Here is a 21,675-nt window from a genome sequence, read left to right on the forward strand (position 1 = left end):
GTGCAGATCTCGGGACATCAGCCAACGAATCGATACTTACGGAAGTGTCTGTCCATGCAGCAAATCATGAGTCTGTGGCAACCCATATCTGTCTGCATGCAAGGCGCGATCCCTGCATGAATCGGCGATCACTGTAATCCGGTTGCTGAATTACCCATACGCTTGAACGCACAAGAAACGCTCTCCTATCTCTTATCGACTGCATCTCTAGGCAACCATCATCAATCGGTGACACAGCAGCTGTTTGCCATCTCAGGTCTGACAGAGTTGTGGGATCTCTGGTTCGGATGTAAACGGATCACCGCGACGCAAGGAGAATGGATTTCCCCTTCACTATTCCAGGCAGAACGAGTGTAGGGGGTGAAGATGATGGTTATACTCAAGTAGAGAACTATTATTCCCCATCAAGGGCGTCGGGCGTCAAGGATGCCATTTTCGATTACTCTCTATAGAGAACGTCTAAGATAGCTATCTAAACCACTGAATAAATGTACAATGTCACGTCCCGTGAAGCGAAGAGAAAGATAGAGAGAGAGGAAGAGTGAAAGCGAGCAAGAATTAAGCAATCGATATCTATCATAACTCATCCTTCACCGGCGGAGCAGGCATAGGCCTCCCACTATCACGACCCAAATCGACTCCATTCTTCTTACGCCACTTCTCCCACAGGGCAAAGAAGTCCTTCTCCATGCCGCTCTCCATCTCATCCGGCAAGATAACCGCATACTCGACATACAAGTTCCCAGGCTCTTCATCCTCATCATCATTATCATGAAGGTGACCATCCGAGTAATGCGGCATACCCTCACCCTTAATCGTCTCCACCGACAACGGTTGCACGACCTCCCCGCGCTTCCTCCCCAAGTGAACCACATGTCCATCCAAATGCGTGATATTGCGCGTCCACTCGCCCATCCATGCCTCGCGTAGCGACAGCGCCTCCTTCCAAAACAGATCCTTGCCCTTGCGACGGAAAAACGTCCCATCCGTACGATGTTCCTCGGCATCGCTTAGCTCCGGCTCCTTCTCCTCCAGAATCAGCACCAAGTCGCCCGCAATCCAGTCGGGACTCTCGTCCGCCTCGTTCTCGTATACCAATCGCATCCCCTTATCCATTCCAGGTTCCACAGTCGCATGCGTCTCGACCTCGCGGCGAACAACCCGGTGGCCATGACACACGGGGCACGGCTTCTTGATCATCTTGCCCTGTCCGCCACACTTATCGCAATGCATCTGCACTTGTTGGAACATGCCCGGCGCTAGCTGGTGCTTCTGGATGATCATTCCCCGTCCAGAGCACTTATCGCAGGTGACGACCTCCCGGTCCGCGGACCCGGTACCCTCACATGCATCACAGATCTGCTGCTTCTCAACGCCGAACGAGAAGTCCCGTCCGTTGTAGAAGTCCCTGAGCGGTAACCCGACCCGGAGCTCCATGTCCGGTCCCCGGCGATGTCCCGGCGCATGTCCGAAATGACCTCCGCCGCCGAAGAATCTCGAGAATAGATCGAATGGATCGTGCGATTGTCGGCCGCCTTGACGGTGCTGTTCGAGGCCTTCGTGGCCGTATTGATCGTAGATCTTGCGGGTGGAGGATGTGGAGAGCACGTCGTAGGCTTCGGCGATTTCGACGAATTTCTTTTGCGCGGTTTCGTCGCCTCTGTATCGCATCAGATAAATTTAGCAATAGCGCCGAACAGAAGGAAGGAAGAAAGTTGGGAGAAGGGAGAGGGTAAAACGAACGGGTTCTTATCCGGATGGAACTTCTTGCTCAGATGTCTGTAGGCGCGCTTGATGTCCTTCTCCGAGGCGGACTTATCCAGTCCTAGGATCTTATAGTAGTCTTCTGCGGCGAGGACTAATTGGATGAGACAGATAGTGAGGACCACGAAGAGGGCCACGGTTCGCATGGTGGGGAACATGGTTGCGTCGGTTTGGTTTATTTATTATATTTGGTGATATGGGTTGGTGTGAGCTGCGAAGCGTCGCAGCTCAAGTGGCTGTCTTGTTGTTTGTCGCGAGGGATGTGGTGTCGGCGTGGTTATACTTTAGAGTGTTTGTTATGTTGGAAGTAGTATAGAAGGATGTCGATCGGCCAGGAAGGACGGCTGTATGTATGTAGGTAGATTTTGAGGGAAAGAGGGACGAGGAAGGTAGAGGGGAGAGGGTCGGATAAAGGTAAAAGGATTGAGGAATGATTGGTCCCTTGCGGGAGCTGCTCAAGATCAGTCAAGACCTCAAGAAGCAGACGTTGTGTTTGGCCAGGTTGTCTGTTATCGCGGACTCGAAGATGGAGGATGTCGGCCAACCACATAAACCGGTTAGGTGGCCGCAACGCCGGCCGGCTTTACTGTTCGTCCGCGACACCGGGTCACGTGGGATCGCACTTTACGGGGAGGACCAGATAAGAATTCATAAATTGTATACAATAGTCGCTATCAACGCTCATTGCTAGCTAAAGTAGAGAAATAAACTTTACGGGGAGGACCAGATAAGAATTCATAAATTGTATACAATAGTCGCTATCAACGCTCATTGCTAGCTAAAGTAGAGAAATAAACTATGGCAAATTCCCCGCATCCTGACTACGAACCCACCGGCGTCGATCATTCAAGCAACTACGGAATATGCACTTTTATAGCGCGGGGACCTTGACAGTTGATCCAGACCAAAGCGAACAATCGTGACTCGTGATGAAAATGAGAGGACGTCATAGGCTTAACCTCTCGGCACATCGAATACTTCGTTACGCCAGGTTCGTCCCAGCCCCTGACTCTCATCGCCCTCTTCAATGGCCTCAGGGGCACAAGAGGCCTCGTCATGCCAGACTTTAACCAAGCTGCCCGGGGCGTATACACCCTTGAAGACACCGCTACCAGGTGGCTCAAGACCAATACGAGTCTCAACGTCGGTGTCGGGAAGCGATTGCAGCCGTGCCAGCACTGCCCGCACGAAACTTGCCAGGTCCCGAGGGTTGGCAATGCGTGCTGCTCGCAGACGTTCTCGAGCAAAGACCAGCTCTCTGTTGAGCGTGAAAGCGGCCTGAACAATGTTCTCCGCGATCTTCTTTTCCAAGACTCGGCGGACTAGGTGCTTGAGGAAAGGCTTCGTCAACCAGATGAGCCACTTCCACTTGCTGCGGTGGACTTTATAGTCCAGCTTGTGGATCCGCACACGGACACCGCGCAGAGTGAAGATGTGTTCCAGCCGCTCTCTTCCAACCTCTATGTCCAGGGAGATGTCAATACCGCGCTTATCCAGGTAGAAACTGGCAATTCCCTCATCTTTGAGGCCAAATAGAAGTGCTGAATGGGTCCGCATCCAATATCCGAATTCTTGAGCGCTAATATTTAGTCCACATACTGTCGCCGTAAATGTGGTTTTGAGATCAGTGGCGGTTTTCTTGGAATGCTTCTTCACGATGTCGATGTCATTGCGCGTTGTAACATGCATCCGGTATGGCAAAAATGAGGAATAATTGACGGTTTTACCAGGTTCTAGGATGAGGCACTCCAGTAATAGATCGACCTCTGGTGCAGATATCTCCAGCCGCGGGATTGGTATGTATTGAATAGTGCGGAGAATTAGGGGAAAGAAGACTTCGATCAGGTCGGTGGGTAATTGGCCTTCTCGGCTATTGTAGCCGTCCCAAGCATCCTTGTATAGCTTGTTGGTCGCATCGAAGAGTTTAGACACGGCTTTGTCTTGCGGAACCGTCCGCAGAGCCCGTCTTGCTTGTGCCAGGAATGCATCCACATCCTGACGGATACTGGATCCTGTCTCGATTTGCTTTGACTTTTCCTTGAGCTCATCGATCTTCTCTTCGGCCGAATCGAAGAATTTTGGATCAGTCAACATCTCTTCGACCAGGGAACCTGTCTCAGAGACGAATTTTTCAAACTCTGGATCTTTGTTCGAGTGCTGCATTACAGCTTTGAAACGCTCCTCCAGGGTTTTCCATTCCTGAGCATCGCCAAACGACTGAACCAATAACCAGAAGTGTTCCATTGCTTCCTTGAGGTCCTTATTGACATCGACTTCCTCTTCTGCTGTTGTGACGACATCCGAAGCCGCACTTGCATACGCTTTTGCATATCGCCCCAGCAGTTGGCCTAATGTGGCAACCGAATCTGTATAGTCAGAACGGTCCCGAAGGTTCATCACGGTCTTCTTTAACCGATAGAGCAAGGCGTCTTTTTCCTGTCCGGCTAGGTGTTCTTTGGCACTGTGAACTGCATCTTTTCCGGTGCGAGCAACACCATTGCCTGCGACTTTCGCTACAGTAGCTGCCTCTTCACGTAATTCTTCGTTTCCTGCAGAACGGCCCTCGTCGGCGCCTGCCCCTTGAATAGCATCTACATCTTCTTGAGAAGGTTTAAGCTCCTTTCCAATCTGCTGCGATGTGTTGGACAACGAGAATGCCGTATCGGAAAAGATCTGGCGGCCGACGGTCGACAAATCATCAACGAAGAGCCGGAAGTCCGCGTTGGTCAGGAGTAGGCTTCCCACAGTGCGCAGGCTATCATATGCTGGATCACAATTGTTAGCTCATTACTCTATGCCCTGTGGTACCCACAGCCTGGTGCATGAACAGAAAAGAACGGAAGTCGGTACCCGCTTTCGTATCCGCCCTTGCCTTGGTTTGATTGGCTCGCTGCTGTATCTTGTTGGGGTCGATGGACGCCCTGGAGCGTGAGAGGTGCCACAAGAACTCCTGGAGCTTATCATCACCATTCTTCTCTTGCAAGAGCTCGATGAACACTTGGATCCAGAGGCGGCAGTCGCGGACAATCTGACGGCCGACGGTGCCAACATCGTGGGTATGGGGGGAAAGGACATCGGAAGCCAACAAGGTGCGCAAATTGATGATGGCTTGTTCAGTAGACGGCATGTACCCATCCGAAAGGGCACGGATCATCTGGTATGTGTGTAATTTTTGATGCAGGCGACGCTGGAGGGTCGTGTCCTCCCGGTAGCGAGGGAGGAGGGGCTCTGTCTCTCCTTGCGGCATGATGAAGGATGCCTGGCGTACCAGGATGACTTGACAAAACACAAAGCTAGGTACTACCTGATGAGAATTGATGAAGATGAAGATGGTAAATGCACACAACGAACAGAGGGAAGATGGGGAGTATCTGCAAACCTAGCCGAGCAAACAATGGTGAAATGGAAGCAGGAAAAGAGGGGAAACCGGCAGCTGGTTAGCTGATTGCAAAGCTTCCCGGTTGTTGTTGCATGTCTTGATCACGGGCCTGCGCCTAATCACCATTGCGTCACCGCTACTGGCCGGGTTCGGCCGCAGTCAGGTGACACGCCGGCATTGTCCTATCATCGCGATATCCTTATTATCTCCCAATCATTGCTTCTTCCAGTCTAGATGTAATCAGGTAATAGCTGGATCATCCCAGACGGAGCATCATATATGCCATTGTGCCCTGTACAACTGCAACGGTCCGGATGGCTGACTGCGAGATTCGATGACGGCTCACTGATAGATACACCATCGCATGATATCCTTATCTCAAGACTTGACATTCTCTTGTAAACCACGCAAGGCCTGTGTAATCTCAAAGTTGTAGCAGATGGTGTAATGCAATGAAACGCTGGCACCGCAGTCCTTCAACGATGTAAGGGCGAACGAGATCTCTGTTGCCTGAATAGCCTGTACAAGGACCGATAACATGGAGGTATGACTGTTACATACACCTGCAAGGTTAGCAACGATGGCCGCGGAGTATCGCATGCTTTCCGGAGTCTTGTCCGATGAGTCCAGTATGGCCACAGTGCCACCACGCCGATTTTATGTCAAACAGGTTGGCCGCTGTGGGATACGATGAATCCAAAACTAGGAAAGCATCGTAACACATATTGACGACTAAGCCAACAGTAAATAGCTCTCAGATTCCAGTGTGTATGACCTGTATCACACACTTCATGGGCTAGAGTCACCCAGCTTCAATCTTTCTCTCATCAGGCGTTCAATGCGGGAGGTGCTTGGAAGCATCTGAGGTATAACCCGCGGCTAAACAGCTGAATCCAAGGGAATGGAAGGATCAGCACCAGTCAAGCTTTGTGATCCATGCAGCTCGGGTCCGGGGCTGGTCGAGGAACTGCTGAAGTGGGTAACCCGGTCAAAACCTGCATGGTTGCGTGGATGGATGCGCGGGATGAGGTACAAACTTCAGCCACCGTGTCAAAGGTGAGGGATAAATTGGACATGAAAATCGCTCGAACGGGCATCAGGGTCCAATGGCTTGAGAAATCGCTCAGGACAACCCACGCTATCTTAATTAGATGAGTTGGAGATCAACAAGAATTATTTAGTAGTAGCTCACACGCGACTACAATAGTAGTAAAGTAGTATATCGGCAAGAGCACCAATGGGAGTGGAGTCTGTAACCGAATTCTATACTTTTGACTAGGGAGGATATACTTAGCACTAACAAGTGCACAACAATCATAATTCCCTAGTAATTGATCACTAGCTCAGAACTAGACACGTTTAGCTCCCACGATAATTTCTCTCACTTGACAATTATTAATGAGATGAGCCTCGACCTCGTAAGCTGGTCGTGTGCAGGAGACGAAATTTTGCGTGCTTCCGACGGAAACAGCACGGTTCACACTTACACTACTAATTATACTACTCTCCACTACGAGAGAGCAAGTCGAGCAGGAGAGGACCAATCATGAGGGAAGGGTTACTGCTTCAGATATTATTCACTGGAAGCTACGGAAGATTTTCGCAGTTTCGCAGGAGGTGACTCCATCGGATGCTCCATCGGTCGGGACCGATCGGCGAGGCGCAAGGCCGTTTGAAGTTTCAGACTTTTTATTATTGGGCAGCCAGGACCGCGGAATTTGGAGTCAAAATTGGAGACCCGACAATAAAAGATTTTTTTTTTGCCTGACCTTTATTCGCGCATTTCTGATCGGCGCAGTCAGGTAATGCGCAATGTGTTTCGAAGGGTAGTCTGGGATGGGGGCGACGAGCTTCCTTTTTGCATTGCGTCTGCACCACGGAGTATTCCGGGTACGATTCACCCTTGCTAGGAATACTCCGTGGTGGATTGGATCAACACACACACACACACCGGGCAATACGAGTCAATGTCGGGTGACAAGCCAACAAGTTTGAGGGATTTTATGAGCTTTGGGAAAAATTGAAGATATTCGTATATGTGTGTATATCTGGCAATCGGCCGACAAGACACGAAACACAGGTGCGGTACTACTACAGACACACACTGTGTGCGTATGCGTGTGTATGTGTGTGTGTTCTGGTGCTGACTTTTTGCAGCCGCTGACAAGACCCGAACTCGGCCATTGTCCGGGCCGCGTTGCTGCGGGGAATGTTAGCGGGACTATCTTAGACTAATGGCTGGCACAGCATGAATAACATCCGGTCCAGAATCCTTCCTGGTTCAGTTAGATCGTCTGGAGACTTGGGGCCTGGCAGTTAGCTTAGGCAACTAAGCTGGCTTAGTGGGTGTAGTTTAGCCTGTTTCTCTGCCACATGAGACCCGATCCACCTCAACCACCATGGCTGGACCCTTTGCTCTTGTTGGCTTAGCGTCTGCTGCGTGATTCCGATGTCTACGACTCTACGCTGAATTCTGACTAAATCGGGTCCACCATCCGACGAGCAGAAAGAATGGGAATCGGGTTTGCCATCTCGGAAATCGGGGCCCGTAAGACAGTATACAGTATAGGGTATAGACCTCCGTCGTAGGGCGGACGGCGATAAGAAATGTTTGTCCTGGACTTAAGAGACTAGTCCACCGTAAGCAGGATATAATTGTTGATAGATATCACATTCTTTTGGAATTGATTAACCCCTACCCCCCCATGCTAGTTTCTACACTGGTAGATCTCATACTTTCGGGCGCTCGGAGTATAATTGTACACAGTAAGCCAGTAGTTGCAGAGGGATTACCCGAAGTGCATCTGGATGAGCCAGAAGACTGACAAGTACCCCGTACAATCCAGACTGATGATGCTGGTGACTCGATCAGCTCTCTCAACTCACACCTCTAATTCGTACTTTATGCATCCCCAACAATACGCATGGATTATCAGGAATCCTGTTTGGTTGTGGTATAATTTTGGTATAGATCTGTAATTATTATCCAACAAACAATTCATAGAGCAAGAGGGATCCATATCTAGAACCATCTATTACCGAAACAAGGGGGAACTTCCGTTGTAAGGATGTCAGCTGCCACCGAATCCCAACGGGAAAGAGAATTTAGAAATAAAAGAGAGAAAAAAGAAAAAGAAAAAAGAAGAAGGTCCCTCTTCTCCCCCACTCGGACTTTGGAAAGAGAAAGAAAGTGTGTATTCCGTAGGAAGTGAATGAGTAAGTGAGTGAGTGATTGTGTGTAAAAGAAAACCAAACAATTAGGAATAGAAACAAAAATACCGACAACAGCAAGAGGAGTACAGCAACAATACCCAAAACACATGGAATCAACACAATAAACACCTTAAATCGAATAGGTCGTGTGTGTGTTGTGTGTTGTGTTTTCGCTGTACTCGGTACTACAACGTAGCCGTCGTCCTGGAACGAGAAATACCTCAGCTTTTCTCCTCATTATCTTCTTTCTCTTTCCCACTCCCCAAACACCGAAAATCAACATTTGGAAGGTCCAAGCCCCTCACGGGATTTGTCAATCTATTGCGCCTTCATTAAAAATTTCTTCTTTCACATCAAAAAAACCATGAATTGGAGCTGAATCAAAAGGACCAAAAACAAATCTGTGCGTCTCAAATGTTTTTTTTTTTTTTCAATTTTTCTCCGCATTTGTCGGATTCGGAGCGAGCTCCCGTTTAGTTTACTCCACACCCGTCCCAATCTGACCCAATCTGACCCGTTCAATTTCCACCTTTCTCCCCCCAAGCTTCGCCTTTTTCTCATAATTCCCACCACAGAGCGTCTGTGACCAGCGACCCAGTCGAAACGGTTCGCTGCCATGCAACCATTGTACCCCGATACCCACCGTACCGGTCCCGGTCATCCTGAGTGGTCCCTTGCATCCCGATTCTTCCCGATTGCTGTCATCCCTAATCAATCCACGGCCCTGGTTCATAGTCTTGACGACGACCTCGTTAGAAGATCACGACCGGTGTTGAGACACTTGCTTGGTTGAACTTCGGCATGCGGTGGGTTCTTACTCAGGGGGGTTCAATGCGACTAGCCCAGGGAATACATAAAATCAGACTGCCACCAGTCGTCTCCTCGCCTCAATTGATCCTCTCCTCCACTGCCATCAGCTCTGCTGCCTCCTTCAATCTCCCCTCTTCTTCTGATATCGTTGGTGTTCGTTCCAAGAGTATCCTGGCCGTGACTCAGCCTTCCACCATGGCTCGATTTCCCGCTCAGCAAAGCCGTCCCGTCCACGCGACCTCCCTGGTGAACCATGCGGCACCTGTGTAAGTGCCGTCTTTTGCCTCCCCCGTCTTCGACGGCATTATCTACCCTCGACTCAGTCGCACATTATCAACATTTTCATTTCTGCCGTCCTGGTCACTGACAATGCCTTCCTCTACGTCCAGTGATGCCAACTATGACACTGCCAACCCTGCCTACATTCGCAAGTATCTCCGCACCTACGGCTTGACGCCCCCGCGTGCGGAGTCATACGAGACCCAGAAGACTCGCTGTGCGTATATTCCGTAGATGAGGAATGCTGGTCGGATGGGGTTGGAAGCTAATGGAGTTGCAGGCCTCGCTCAATTGGCTCTCAAGCAGACCCCCATCGACAAGTTCCTCTACCTCAGCACTCTCCGTAAGAACAATGTTCACCTGTTCTACCGTCTGGTCACGGACCACTTGAGGGTAAGCCTGCAGCTGCAGAACCACTTTATTGTAAGCCAATGAGCTAACACCACACTAAGGAATTGACTCCCCTCATCTACACTCCCGTCGTTGGAGAAGCCTGCCAGAGATGGTCTGAGATCTACCAGCAGCCCGAAGGTGTGTGGCGAATCCCTGTCTAGCGTGCTTATCACGGGCTGAATCGGCCGCTAACCATGCACGTCTAGGTATGTACCTGAGCTGGGAGGATCGCGGCAACCTGGCCGCTGTCATTGCCAACTGGCCCCAGCCCAACGTGGAAATCACATGTATCACCGATGGTTCCCGGATTCTCGGTCTGGGTGACCTTGGCATCAACGGCATGGGTATTCCCATTGGTAAGCTGGCTCTGTACACTGCCTGCGCGGGTATTCGCCCCGAGGCCACCCTGCCCTTGACTCTCGATCTGGGCACCAGCAACAAGGCTTTCCGGGAAGACCCGTTGTACATGGGCAGCCGCCGCGACAAGGTGACTCCCGAGGAGGAGCGTGAATTCTTGGATGAGCTGATGGCTGCTCTGACCGAGCGCTGGCCTGGGTAAGTGGCTCATGCATGATCGACCCGACTGGATTGTTGCTTACGCGTTACAGTATTGTGATCCAATTCGAGGACTTCAAGAACCCCTTCCCTGCTCTGGAGCGTTACCGTGACAACTACACCTGCTTCAACGATGACATCCAGGGTACTGGTGCTGTCATCCTCGGTGGTGTCATCAACGCTGTCAAGCGCTCTGGCCTTCCTTGCAAGGACCATCGCGCCGTCTTCTTTGGTGCTGGTAGCGCCGGTGTCGGTGTTGCTAAGCAGATTGTTGACTTCTTCGTCCGCGAGGGCATGACCGAGGATGAGGCCCGCGCGTGCTTCTACCTGGTCGACACCAAGGGTCTTGTCACTGCTGATCGTGGTGACAAGCTCGCTGATCACAAGGTCTACTTTGCCCGTACGGACAACAACGGCCTGCAGCTGAAGACCCTGGAAGATGTTGTTGACCATGTGAAGCCCACCATCCTGATGGGTCTTTCTACCATCGGTGGTGTCTTCACCCCCGAGCTCCTGCGCAAGATGGCTGAGTGGAACACTGCCCCCATTGTCTTCCCTCTGTCCAACCCCTCTCACAAGTCCGAATGTGACTACGAGAGCGCCGTTACCAACACTGATGGCCGCGTGCTGTTTGCCTCTGGTTCTCCCTTCCCCCCCATGTCCTACACCAACACTGCTGGCGAGACCCGCACCTACTACCCCGGCCAGGGCAACAACATGTATGTCTTCCCTGGTATTGGTCTGGGTACCATCCTCTCCAAGTCGGTCAAGGTCACCGACAGCATGATCTACGCCTCGGGTGAGGCCCTCTCCAAGGCTCTCCTTCCCGAGGAGATTGAGCGTGGCCTTCTCTACCCCGACTTGACCCGCATCCGTGAGGTCTCTGTCGTTGTGGCCCGCAACGTCATCCGGGCGGCACAGGAGGCCAAGGTCGACCGCGAAACCGCCCTGCGCAGCATGAGCGACGAGAACCTGGATGCCTGGATCAAGGCCCGCATGTACAACCCTCACACCGAGGTCTTGGCCTTGGAGCGGGAGGTTGGCTCTATCCTGGCTAGCCTGGGACCCAGCGCCTTCTCCCTGGAGGCTCTGACTGAGGAGGCCGAGAAGAACTCTAAGCTGTGAGCTTAGTATCTTTGCTTAGCTTTCCGGCATCTCATTCTTAAAATACTGGCTTTGTTCTGTTTTCGAGCGCTTTTTGTTTCCCGGATCCTGTTTGGAAGGATGCGCTTCTGTATACCCCCATTCTTTCACGGATTCTGACCCCTCTTAATGACGATTCTGTTGTCGGATACCACCGATGTCGGACTAGTTTTGGTTAGCATAGATGCTGGTCCTGTGATGGATAAAACGGATGATTCAATGATCAGATCTTTTTTTCGGGCTATAGTTTTGCCTTTTCGTGGAATCCCGCTAGACGGAACTCGTAGCTTCCTTCATCTTCCGACATCCCCCTTGTAGTTATTACAGTGGATATCTGTCTACCCCATGATTCCGAATCGACCCGTTAGCATTCTTTTGGGCGAGGTTTTTGTTTCCGAATCGGGCATGGATACCCCTGCACCTGCAGTCAACGTCATGTGATGAGGGGATTCATCTCCATGCGGGGAAGGACAACGACATCTTGCCAGTGAGTCACCACCTCGCTGCTTCACATGTTAGTTGTCCTGCTGTTGCTGATCACTACAATTTAATCTATTCTATTCAAACAGAGTCTAGCCACATCCAGACGAGTGATGGTCAGGCTGTCCTTGGCCAGACCGTGATATATGACCAGGATGCATCAACCTAGGCAACCTGGGTCACTGGCATGTGAAGTGGGGATAAGATGACAGTCTCACCCCAGACGCAGGGTCTTCTCCATCACGGACCGTACAGATAAGCTTCTGCAAGCTAAGCAATAGAGCTGCAGCTCGTGCAGGCCCTGTCAGATCGGCGATGGATTCCGCCGTCATCTCCCCGTCCGATCGGTTCCACTGGGCTGAAGTCGGTAATTGGCCGGGGGTGAAGCTATAGCTCGATTTGACTCGAAAAGGCCCTGTCACAGCTGTCAAATGGTGGTTCCACGGACGGATTACCCTGCATTGTCCGAGTGGTCGGGAGGTTGCATCCCGATGTCCGGCTATCTTGACCGTGGATATCCGGTCGTCCGAGGTTTCACGCGGGGGACCATTTTCCTCCGATTTTTACCCCAACTGCGGATTTCGTCCCTCATTAAGCTTGACTGACTGACGCTTTCTGATTAGCTCAGAATTGGAGTCAGAATGAGGGGATAGTGCCGTTTCATCTTGACTTATGATCTCTTCTATAAGCACGGACCGACTCGGCAATAATGGGAGTCGGCTCGTCTATCTTGGTGGTAATTAGGACCCATACCAGCTCCAACTCACTGATCATTCTTACTTACTCTAATTTGATACAAGTAGATGATGCTCTTCACATGCTTATTGTTGTGCTAGCTGCCGGAACCGATAAGCATCTGCAGAAATCTTGGCTCGATGCTAACGGCTATCCCCACATTGCGCCATGAACACCTCCACGTGGATTCTGGCCTCGGCTGCTTTTTCGGGCCGCCGGTGACTTATCACGGGCAACCCCCAGTTTTTCAGGGTCGCATTCAGCTTTTCCTTTTCTGTCACCGGCACACACACTATGGCGTCCTTGCATGATCCCGTTAAGCTTCCCTGCGGGCTGGTCTTTCCGAACCGCCTAGCCAAGGTGGGTGGCTCGATTTCCCGGAAGCTTAATCATGATTTGTCTGACTCGCCCAGGCTGCGATGGCCGAGGCACTGGCCGGCTCAGGCAATGAGCCAACTCCAACGTTGCTGAAGGCATACGACCAATGGGGACAAGGAGGCTGGGGGGCTCTCCTTACAGGTAGCGACCCACTGTCGACACACATAGTGCGCTTCTAACTGCAATATGATCATTAGGAAATGTCCAGGTGGATGTGGACCATCTCGGAAACCCTTGGGATCCTGCCTTGCATGCTGAGTACACAGGAAAAGAAGGCAACGAGGCTCTAGTTGCACGCTGGAGCCAGTACGCCAAGACGTGCCAGCAGCGTGGCACTCCGTGTATCGTACAGGCCTGCCATCCTGGCCGACAAACGCCCCGGGGTGCAGGCCGCAGAGGTGTCTTGGCTCCGTCAATTGCACCTAGTGCAATTCCTCTTGACATGGGTGATGGCTTGGTGCAGCGCCTGCTCACCTGGCTCGTTTTTTCGCCACCCCGAGAAATGACTCAGGTTGATATCGACCGAGTCACTCGTCAATTTGTGGACACGGCGCATCTGATGGCCGACAGCGGATTCTCCGGAATCGAGCTGCATGGCGCGCACGGTTACTTGATTGGTATGTCACTGCACTCCTGCTACTATTCGTAAGCTAATGAACAGACCAATTCTTGAACGCCAAGGTAGTTACGCCCAGTATCCGAAAGATCTAAGCTGACTGAAAAGTCCAACAAACGCACCGATGAATATGGCGGGACGGCAGAGAAGAGAGCCAAATTTGTGGTCGACATGATCCACGCGATCCGCGAGATGGTGCCGCCGACTTTTGCTATCGGCATCAAGCTCAACTCTGCTGACCACAGCTCTTCGACGTTTGAAGACACGATGACACAGATCGGACTTCTCATTGAAGCAGGCATTGACTTTTTGGAAGTCAGCGGCGGCAGCTACGAGAACCCCACGGTCAGCACACGTTATTTGTTCATACTCATGTTCAGACTGACATGTCTTAGATGATGGGACCCGAGAAACGCCCGAGCACTGTTGCTCGGGAGGCATTCTTCATCGAATTTGCCACCGAAACCCGCAAGCGCTTCCCGAATCTTGTGCTTATGTTGACGGGCGGTTTTCGGACCCGTGCTGGCGCCATGTCTGCTTTGCAGCAGAATGCGTGCGACGTGGTGGGAATTGGACGCCCGGCTGCGATTGAGCCGAGACTGCCCTTGATTCTGATGGACGAAAGCGTTTCGGATGAGGAAGCGCAGTTGGTGCTGAACCGGGTTCCGATGCCGTTCCTTGCACGGTTGCTTCCACTGAAGGGGATTGGAGCTGGGTTGGAGAGTTCCTTCTATGCGAAGCAGATCAAGCGGATTGCGATGGGATTGAAGACATTTCTCCCGTAGTGCTGCCGTGTCGAAGGATGAGACTAACATGTATAACAGAGACACTAGAATATAGATAGAATTAGATAGAATATATTATAGAATACAAATAGATTTGTGGTATAGACGATAGACTATCAGAATCAAGGCTGAATTGTATCATCGATGTCCCCAACAGGTTCATATTGTACCAAGATAACTAAAGTAGCACATTGCTTGCACACCAAGTGAAACATATTATCATTATGATATATGCATTACACGAGAATTTCACATCAATCTATATGCGTTCCAGCATTATATCGCTACAAGTATCAAACGTAGCACTCCATACTAGCACTTCATCACCACACCACATAACCAAAAAGTACACCGCCCTCCACACCGCCCCTAGCCCAACCAACCACAAACACCCCTCACCCCCAAGGCACACCCATTCTACCCGACAAATCCACCTCTACCAATCCTATCCCCAAAATTTTCTTATCAGCCAAAACCATCACCACTCCCCCGGCCATCTTCACCACCCTCCCTCACCCCCAGCTACATCCCCTCCCCCGGGAGATAAATCATTAAAATGCCCCGCGCCCTCAAACACCACGAGAAAAAACTCCTCCGCAAAGTCGACTTCCACACCTACAAATCCGACAACAACCACCGAGAATCGCAAATCCGCACACGCTACCACCTGCAAGACCCCCTCGACTACCGCAAATACAACCAGCTATGCGGCTCCCTACGCCAACTGGCGCACAAGCTATCCGAACTGGACCCCGAGAGTGATCCCGTACGCAAGAAGCTCGAGTCCGAGGTGCTGGATAAGTTGTTCCGCATGGGCATTTTGAAGCAGAGTCGCGAACAAGGAGCGGGGCTTTCGAGGGTTGAGAGGGAGGTTACGGTTAGTGCGTTTTGTCGTAGGAGGTTGGCGGTTTGGATGGCCAGGAGTGGGATGGTGGAGAATGTTAAAACGGTATGTCTCTCTCTTTCATTCATTTATATTCTTGTCTATTTCCTTGGGAAGAGAGGTGAGGATTGTGCTAACGGCGGGGCTGTGTAGGCTGTCACCTTCATCGAGCAAGGCCATGTTCGCGTCGGGACTGAGGTCGTCACGGATCCGGCGTACCTTGTTACGAGGAATTTGGAGGATTTCGTGACTTGGGTCGACTCTTCGAAGATTAAGAGGAGTATTATGCAATATCGGGATAATTTGGATGATTTTGATATGTTGTGATACCTCTATCTATTTCATTTTGTGGGTTCAGTTGTTGTTTGTGGGTTTTCGGAGTTGGGAAAAGTTACTTATACTTATGTTTATACTATACTATACTATATTGCTGTGCTATGCTGCTACTTTATTTACTTGAGTATTGGATTGATGCATATGCATACTGGATATGGTGTTGTGTCTGTATGATTCGTATATCATTATAAAGAATGCATCTAGCTGGGTATCAAATGTAATCAATCATCCGCCAGAAAATAAAGCACGCTGGACTGATAACAAGGCTAGTATACTCCAGGAAATTGGTCAAGCAGTCTTCACTCTCCCTCCCATTCGATGAATCACCGTCTTCCGGCTTAACTTGAAACCCTTCGGAAGGGTCCTCCCTCCCCGCTTACTCTCGCACTCTTCTGGCAAATCCATACGGAACCGCCGTACACTCCCCTCATAGTTCCCCTTTCCATCCTTGCCCTCTTCGAAGAACGGCGTGCGGTGGTCTCCGAATTGACACCATCGCGGCGCTACTCGGCGCCAGAATCCACGGACTCCACTACTGGCGCGGTCGATCTTTTCGTATTCGCGCCTCCGTGTGGAGGGCGATGTCCAGTCGATCACGGTGACGGTGGGTTGCACGGGAGATGTGCATGCTGGCTCGTAGGCACTGAATGTAGCTGCGCGGATTGGAGCCCGTGGGGAGTCGTTTTGGTTGCTTTGGTCTTGGTAAGTCGAGATGGAGAGTGGTGTTCGCAGTGTAGGTGGGGAGCTGGCGTTGGATGCAGAGCGCAGAGGTCGTGGAGGAGTACGTGATGTGCTGGAAGATGGGGGTCGAGATGCTGATGCTGATGCTGATGCTGATGCTGATGCTGATGCTGATGCTGATGCTCGTGGGCTAGGTCTGGATGTAGAGAGGCCGTCGTCTTGGAATAGACGGCATGATTCACGATGCAGAGCTATCAGGTCTTCACGCCGGGTTGTTCGGTCGGATATCGGTGTTAAAGAAGCTGTGGTTGCGGAGCGACGGTGTGAGTGGAGAGAGCTGTGTTGGCTGTGAGGGCTGGAGCGTCGCGAGGAGTGAAGCTGCTCGGGAGATTTGGTTGTTGTTGTGGGTGATGGAGGTGAGGTTGTTCTTTTGCGTTTGGAGGTTCGTCGACTAGTTGTTTTCGTGGAAGATGATGGAGTAGTCGTGGTGGTGGTCTCCATACCGTCCGAGAGCTGCTCATCGGCTACTGGGATAGATACGATGGACGGACTGCCTGCCCCCACGGTGATATCGGTGACTTCGAGGGTAGTGGCGTATACTTCTTTTGAATCAGGGTCGTTCACACCGGGTGAGACGATGGAGAGAGAAGGGACTTTTGTCATCAAATAGGATGTAGGTGTAGGTGTAGATGTATGCTCTGGCGCTGGGCTGAGCGGTGGGGAAGAGATCGTAGGAGAAAGAGGACGATGGTTGGAAGAGCCACCAGGAAGATCGGGGCGCTGGCATGTGAACGTGGCCGCCATCGTTATTTGTGCCTGTGCCTGGCCTGGCACTTCCAGGGCCGAGAACCGTAGCGGGATGGGGATGTGTTTGACTGAAGAATGACGCGGTCCAGCCGGATTCACATGCTCCCTGCCGAATGGCACCAGTCAGGAGAGCAGTGAAGAATGCGCGATCAACAGCGGGTGAACATGCTTGTGCTATAAACAGAAATAGGAGAAAAGCGATCGAAATAAAGATGGGGTAAGAGAGTAAATGAAAGAACGAAAGGAGGAAAAGGGTGTGTTCTATGGGAGTATGTCAGGAGGACAGAGAGAACCCGATAAGATTAGGGTTCTGAGAGGGGAGGGGAGGGGGGAAGTTGGCTGCTGGCAAGGGACAAATGATGAGGGTCAGTCGATCTTCAGAACACGAGGATCATCAGCACGTTTTAGGGATAGTCACGATGTACTCCGTACAGTGTAGGGGTTGTTTGGTCCAAGAAAATGAAAGACAAAGGGGGAGGATTTGCGGGATGAATGAATGCACCTGGCAAGGAAGGGATGAATAGATAGATACGTAGTTAACTAGGGGTGGGTTCGAGACAGGTCTTATTATAAGTAGAAGTAGACTACGAAAGATGAACTAAAGATTCACCGACCAGGCATGCCAACTTCGATTTTAGTTTCTTTGCAAGCGCCTGCAAGACCCTCTCCGGCGGCAGACCAAACCGGTTCAGTCTTTAAACACGGGCTACTTTTAGTTTAAGAGTGTGGAACTGCCAGATGATCGTATCCCTGTGTAGAATCGGGGTTGACGCCAATTCAGCAAACCCGTCCCTAACTAGTCAAGCACGAAGCATAATGAGAAATCAAAACACTTGCTTTGAAGGCCCAAAGAAAGAAAGAAAAACTCCCCGCATAGTAGTCTCTCGCCCGAAAGTTAATACTATTGAAGATTCAGTGTGATAGGTCCAGAGACCGATCTATCATCTTTTGTTCTTTTATTTGTTGTTTTTGTTTTTCTTTCTTGCTCTCTCTTCTTTGCAGCGGGGCATGTCACCATCCCCCGTGTTGTTTGTGTGTGTGTCTGCTGCTGGTGAGATCTCCTCCCCCTTGCAGTTCACCAATAAGACTAACGGATAATACTAACAAGAGGGATTAGTACTAGTAGTTGGATCATGTCCCTGCATGTCAATGGAGTGATGGTCTCCAATCAGCACCATCAGCCACCAGGGGGGGGATCAAGGTACCTTTTGGAGTTTCCCACCCGTGGAAATATTCTAGTGTCCCCGTTTAGCCCCTCCAGCTAAATCCTTCCACGCGATGGTGTGAATGTTAGTGAGCTGGGATGATTGCACCATCAATTGCCCTGGCAGACTGGCAGTAAAGTACTGACTTCCCTTGCTTGCAAAGAGGAGCCATTGGGGATCCAGACTGCGTCCACCGGGGTTTGTGAAGCGAATCCATTGGATTGTTTACTACTACTATCGACTTAGTGTCTCCTGCCAGCCAATCTGTGGTTCGGCGCCCCGCCCGTCGCTCATTCCACGGCTTCTGCTTTTTCACCGCCAGTTATTGCAGGCGCAGATGGATTCAACAATAATTAATGGAATAGTCTGTCTGCTTGGTAGAAATTTACCGTACCGAAGATAAGGTACTCATATTGATAAATTCTACAGAAATCAGTTGTTCTCAATGTGTAAGTGGGAGTGTGCGTGTCTTAAATTCTCCCCAGACACCCTCCCCTCCTCCAAGAATCCAGTAAGCGCTATCTCAAACAGCAACATTCCCTGTTGTGAAACCCCACCATGACGCTGCCTGCAGATTACTCCTATCGACACTGCATCCAAGTTCTGTCGCAAATTTGGGTATCCTCCCATATGTAGCTTGTAGCCTGACTGAACCTTCCAAGCGCCCGTATGGCACACAAACCTAAAACTTCCTGCTTCCCAAACCACATCGGCGCTATCTCATGTGCCAGCATTGCCAAGCCCAGTTTCACTTACCGCCATTGCCCTCCAATGACTTCCACCACACCGCAATCCTGTGATCTTCATCTTTCGTGATCCAGAAGTGTGCTGCTTTGGTCGCTCAGGCGAGATACGTCCCATTCCCGCTGTGCCTTCTCCATACTCAAGTGCACTACTAACCCGGGGATGCAATACTAGCCAATCGATTGACAATCTTCGAGAAACCCCCCCCGCCAGATAATACCCGAAGCTGCGTGGCCACCGTCGATCTTGGCTTCCTACCACTAGTGACGTCTTGGCATGCCCTACGCTCGGCCATTCTCTTATGTTCCTCTGTTGGTCTGCATGCATATAACGTGTCGAGAGGTCTTGAGACAGATAGCACGTGGGTTGCCAGCATGGGTGTTGGGATATTTTGTCCGTGGTAGATGACATGAATAGTCTTGTAGAACGAATTCTACTAATTCTGTTCCTTTAAGATATTACTATTATACCTACTATCATCTGCTTTCTAGTCTCCGAAGGCTGGCTGCCGCTTAGTGGTCTGTAGTAATAGTAGTATATATTGTAGCCTGATGTAGTAATATCGAGATAATCGAGCGGAATTGCATCCCTACTACAACGTCAGTATGTCTCGTAGACTCAGGAAGCCGTGCTACAGTACTGGTATAGTACAATATACAAACGGCTGCTACTTCTATTTTTGGCCCAGTTCTCTCTATAGCAACCTGTCGGAAAGTCCCTTATTTAATGGTGATGGCAGCCGGAATACACCTCCGCTGTTCGAGGCTCGTTTTGATACGCCCGAAATATTACCTTGAACTCGCTGGTGTCGACAGCTTCTGTTTGCTTGAGGGTAACCAGATATATTTCAACAGCTGTTATCGTGTAGGATCGGTTAATTCTTCTTGTGTAGTCGCAAAGGTCCTAAGCTGCTACGGACTCGCTTGCTAAAGACTCATTAATCTCTGTGAACTTGGCCGACGATAGACCAGGGAGGTTCATATAGCTATGTTACTAGTAATACCCAGCTGGATTTAGTATACTTCACTGGGCGGGAGCCTCAGTCCTATACTTAGACCAGACATGGTCAAAACCTTGGCTCTCGGCTGTAGTACCATGGAATTCATCCAACAGAACTATAGCGACTATACCTCGAGAGTAAACACTTCCCTACGAAACGTGAATTCTCCTACTCCCATTGTAGGGATAGAGCAGTAACCCTCATTTTGTCGTATTCATACTGTACGGTAGTTCTTTATTTCGGTATCGAGGCTGTTCTGCTCGTGAAGTGACAGGACAAGGTAGTCGCGTCTCGTTGCCCGATACGGCAGGTGTTACTCCCATAGTAGACTGACTCTTTGTCGCCCACTTCACTCCAGCTTCTTCTCATTCACACCCCGACACAACCCAAGGAGAACCAAGCTGCAACCTTGACAATCTATGAGGATATACAGACAGAGCCTTCTGACCATATACTTTTGTTTTGGACTCATCTACAAGCGTTTTCCATGGATTTGCAGAGCTATAGGACCTATTGTTAGTACCCAACTCATATTGCAGAATCCTGATGCTAACGATACTACATTTACGTCCAAATCTGCTGAGATACTTATGGGATTGCTACGATGAACTCAGAACTGTGACAGCGTCACATCAAGCTGGTTCATTCACCATGTCGTAAGGGAAAGATTCACTGGTATTTAAAACTCTTCCCTTCCCCCCCAGGGAGGCTGGAAACTTCTTCTCCCACATATTTCTGCCATCTCCTTCTCATCTTCTCTTCCATCTCTTGACATCTCTCTGCCATCTACTTTCATCTACTTGCCATCTCTTTCCATCTACTTTCATCTACTTGCCATCTCTCTACTATCTCTTGACATCTACTTTCATCTATCTGCCATCTCCTGACATCTATCTGCCATTTCCTGCCATCTTCTGTCATATCCTGCCATCTACTTGCCATCTATCTGCTATTTCTTGCCATTTCTGCCGTTTTTGCCATCTACTGACATCTATCTGCCACATAGCCTGCCTTTACTTACCAACTAACCTTCCAGATCTTCTAGTAGGTACCCCAGTTATCTCCTGTCATCTACCTACTCATCTATTCCCCATGTGTCTGGCTTTTCTGTTTCTGAGCGTGACTGACTTTGGTATAGGACACTCCGACACAACTGGCCTTGGTTGGGTGGATGGGACGGGCCTGGGACACCCACTACACAGCAACCAACAGTAAGTACTCAAATGAGCTGTTGACAAAGATAGCTGACTCTTCTATAGCACACCCAAACTCGACTGGCCTAGGTTGGGTGGATGGGACGGGCCTGGGAAACCTCGACACACGACTAGACACAGTAGACCGGTGAGTACTCCCAGTTATCTACTGATATTGGCTGACATTTATAGAACACCCAAACGCGACTGGCCTAGGTTGGGTGGCTGGGATGGGCCAGGGTAGCGACACTCAACTAGACACAGTAGACCTGTGAGTACTATCCTCCTGACTAGCT

General features: G+C 50.4%; 9 protein-coding genes across 9 annotated transcripts; 4 read left to right on the plus strand and 5 right to left on the minus strand.

The window, feature by feature from the left end:
• Positions 1-367: 367 nt before the first annotated feature.
• On the minus strand, positions 368-2,272 carry BO85DRAFT_454530 (putative DnaJ domain protein). The gene is made up of 2 exons (XM_025661307.1): positions 1,744-2,272; positions 368-1,660 (listed from the first exon to the last, which is right to left on the minus strand). Exons 1-2 carry the CDS (start codon positions 1,908-1,910, stop codon positions 577-579), a joined length of 1,251 nt encoding a protein of 416 aa, XP_025509776.1. The 5' UTR covers positions 1,911-2,272; the 3' UTR covers positions 368-576.
• Positions 2,273-2,492: 220 nt separating this feature from the next.
• Positions 2,493-5,264, minus strand: BO85DRAFT_454531 (uncharacterized protein). Its single transcript, XM_025661308.1, has 2 exons — positions 4,615-5,264; positions 2,493-4,529 (listed from the first exon to the last, which is right to left on the minus strand). The coding sequence occupies exons 1-2, from the start codon at positions 5,009-5,011 to the stop codon at positions 2,719-2,721; spliced, it is 2,208 nt and encodes a 735-aa protein (XP_025509777.1). The 5' UTR covers positions 5,012-5,264; the 3' UTR covers positions 2,493-2,718.
• A 189-nt stretch (positions 5,265-5,453) lies between these two features.
• On the minus strand, positions 5,454-5,745 carry BO85DRAFT_454532 (uncharacterized protein; the record flags this gene model as incomplete). The annotated part of the gene is made up of 1 exon (XM_025661309.1): positions 5,454-5,745. A coding segment is annotated over one exon (224 nt), but the record flags the coding sequence as incomplete, so codon positions are not given.
• A 3,412-nt stretch (positions 5,746-9,157) lies between these two features.
• Positions 9,158-11,518, plus strand: BO85DRAFT_385388 (NAD-dependent malic enzyme; the record flags this gene model as incomplete). The annotated part of the gene is made up of 6 exons (XM_025656593.1): positions 9,158-9,432; positions 9,556-9,662; positions 9,726-9,838; positions 9,898-9,976; positions 10,045-10,393; positions 10,447-11,518. The coding sequence occupies 6 exons, from the start codon at positions 9,158-9,160 to the stop codon at positions 11,516-11,518; spliced, it is 1,995 nt and encodes a 664-aa protein (XP_025509779.1).
• A 1,365-nt stretch (positions 11,519-12,883) lies between these two features.
• Positions 12,884-14,561, plus strand: BO85DRAFT_217598 (FMN binding oxidoreductase). The gene is made up of 6 exons (XM_025654655.1): positions 12,884-13,111; positions 13,165-13,270; positions 13,327-13,746; positions 13,791-13,810; positions 13,854-14,090; positions 14,141-14,561. The coding sequence occupies exons 1-6, from the start codon at positions 13,046-13,048 to the stop codon at positions 14,528-14,530; spliced, it is 1,239 nt and encodes a 412-aa protein (XP_025509780.1). The 5' UTR covers positions 12,884-13,045; the 3' UTR covers positions 14,531-14,561.
• A 429-nt stretch (positions 14,562-14,990) lies between these two features.
• Positions 14,991-16,171, plus strand: BO85DRAFT_454537 (snoRNA-binding rRNA-processing protein IMP3). Its single transcript, XM_025661310.1, has 2 exons — positions 14,991-15,479; positions 15,567-16,171. The coding sequence occupies exons 1-2, from the start codon at positions 15,087-15,089 to the stop codon at positions 15,738-15,740; spliced, it is 567 nt and encodes a 188-aa protein (XP_025509781.1). The 5' UTR covers positions 14,991-15,086; the 3' UTR covers positions 15,741-16,171.
• On the minus strand, positions 15,802-17,559 carry BO85DRAFT_217656 (uncharacterized protein). The gene has a single exon (XM_025654656.1). The coding sequence runs from the start codon at positions 17,232-17,234 to the stop codon at positions 16,038-16,040; it is 1,197 nt and encodes a 398-aa protein (XP_025509782.1). The 5' UTR covers positions 17,235-17,559; the 3' UTR covers positions 15,802-16,037.
• A 1,464-nt stretch (positions 17,560-19,023) lies between these two features.
• On the minus strand, positions 19,024-19,670 carry BO85DRAFT_217679 (uncharacterized protein). Its single transcript, XM_025654657.1, has one exon. The coding sequence runs from the start codon at positions 19,595-19,597 to the stop codon at positions 19,163-19,165; it is 435 nt and encodes a 144-aa protein (XP_025509783.1). The 5' UTR covers positions 19,598-19,670; the 3' UTR covers positions 19,024-19,162.
• Positions 19,671-20,799: 1,129 nt separating this feature from the next.
• BO85DRAFT_217682 (uncharacterized protein) lies at positions 20,800-21,651 on the plus strand. Its single transcript, XM_025654658.1, has 5 exons — positions 20,800-20,842; positions 21,223-21,230; positions 21,325-21,397; positions 21,446-21,527; positions 21,572-21,651. The coding sequence occupies exons 1-5, from the start codon at positions 20,838-20,840 to the stop codon at positions 21,593-21,595; spliced, it is 192 nt and encodes a 63-aa protein (XP_025509784.1). The 5' UTR covers positions 20,800-20,837; the 3' UTR covers positions 21,596-21,651.
• The last annotated feature ends 24 nt before the right edge of the window (positions 21,652-21,675 follow it).

This window comes from Aspergillus piperis (genome assembly GCF_003184755.1).
Source record: "Aspergillus piperis CBS 112811 unplaced genomic scaffold BO85scaffold_39, whole genome shotgun sequence".
In the NCBI taxonomy this organism is placed as follows: Eukaryota; Fungi; Ascomycota; class Eurotiomycetes; order Eurotiales; family Aspergillaceae; genus Aspergillus; species Aspergillus piperis.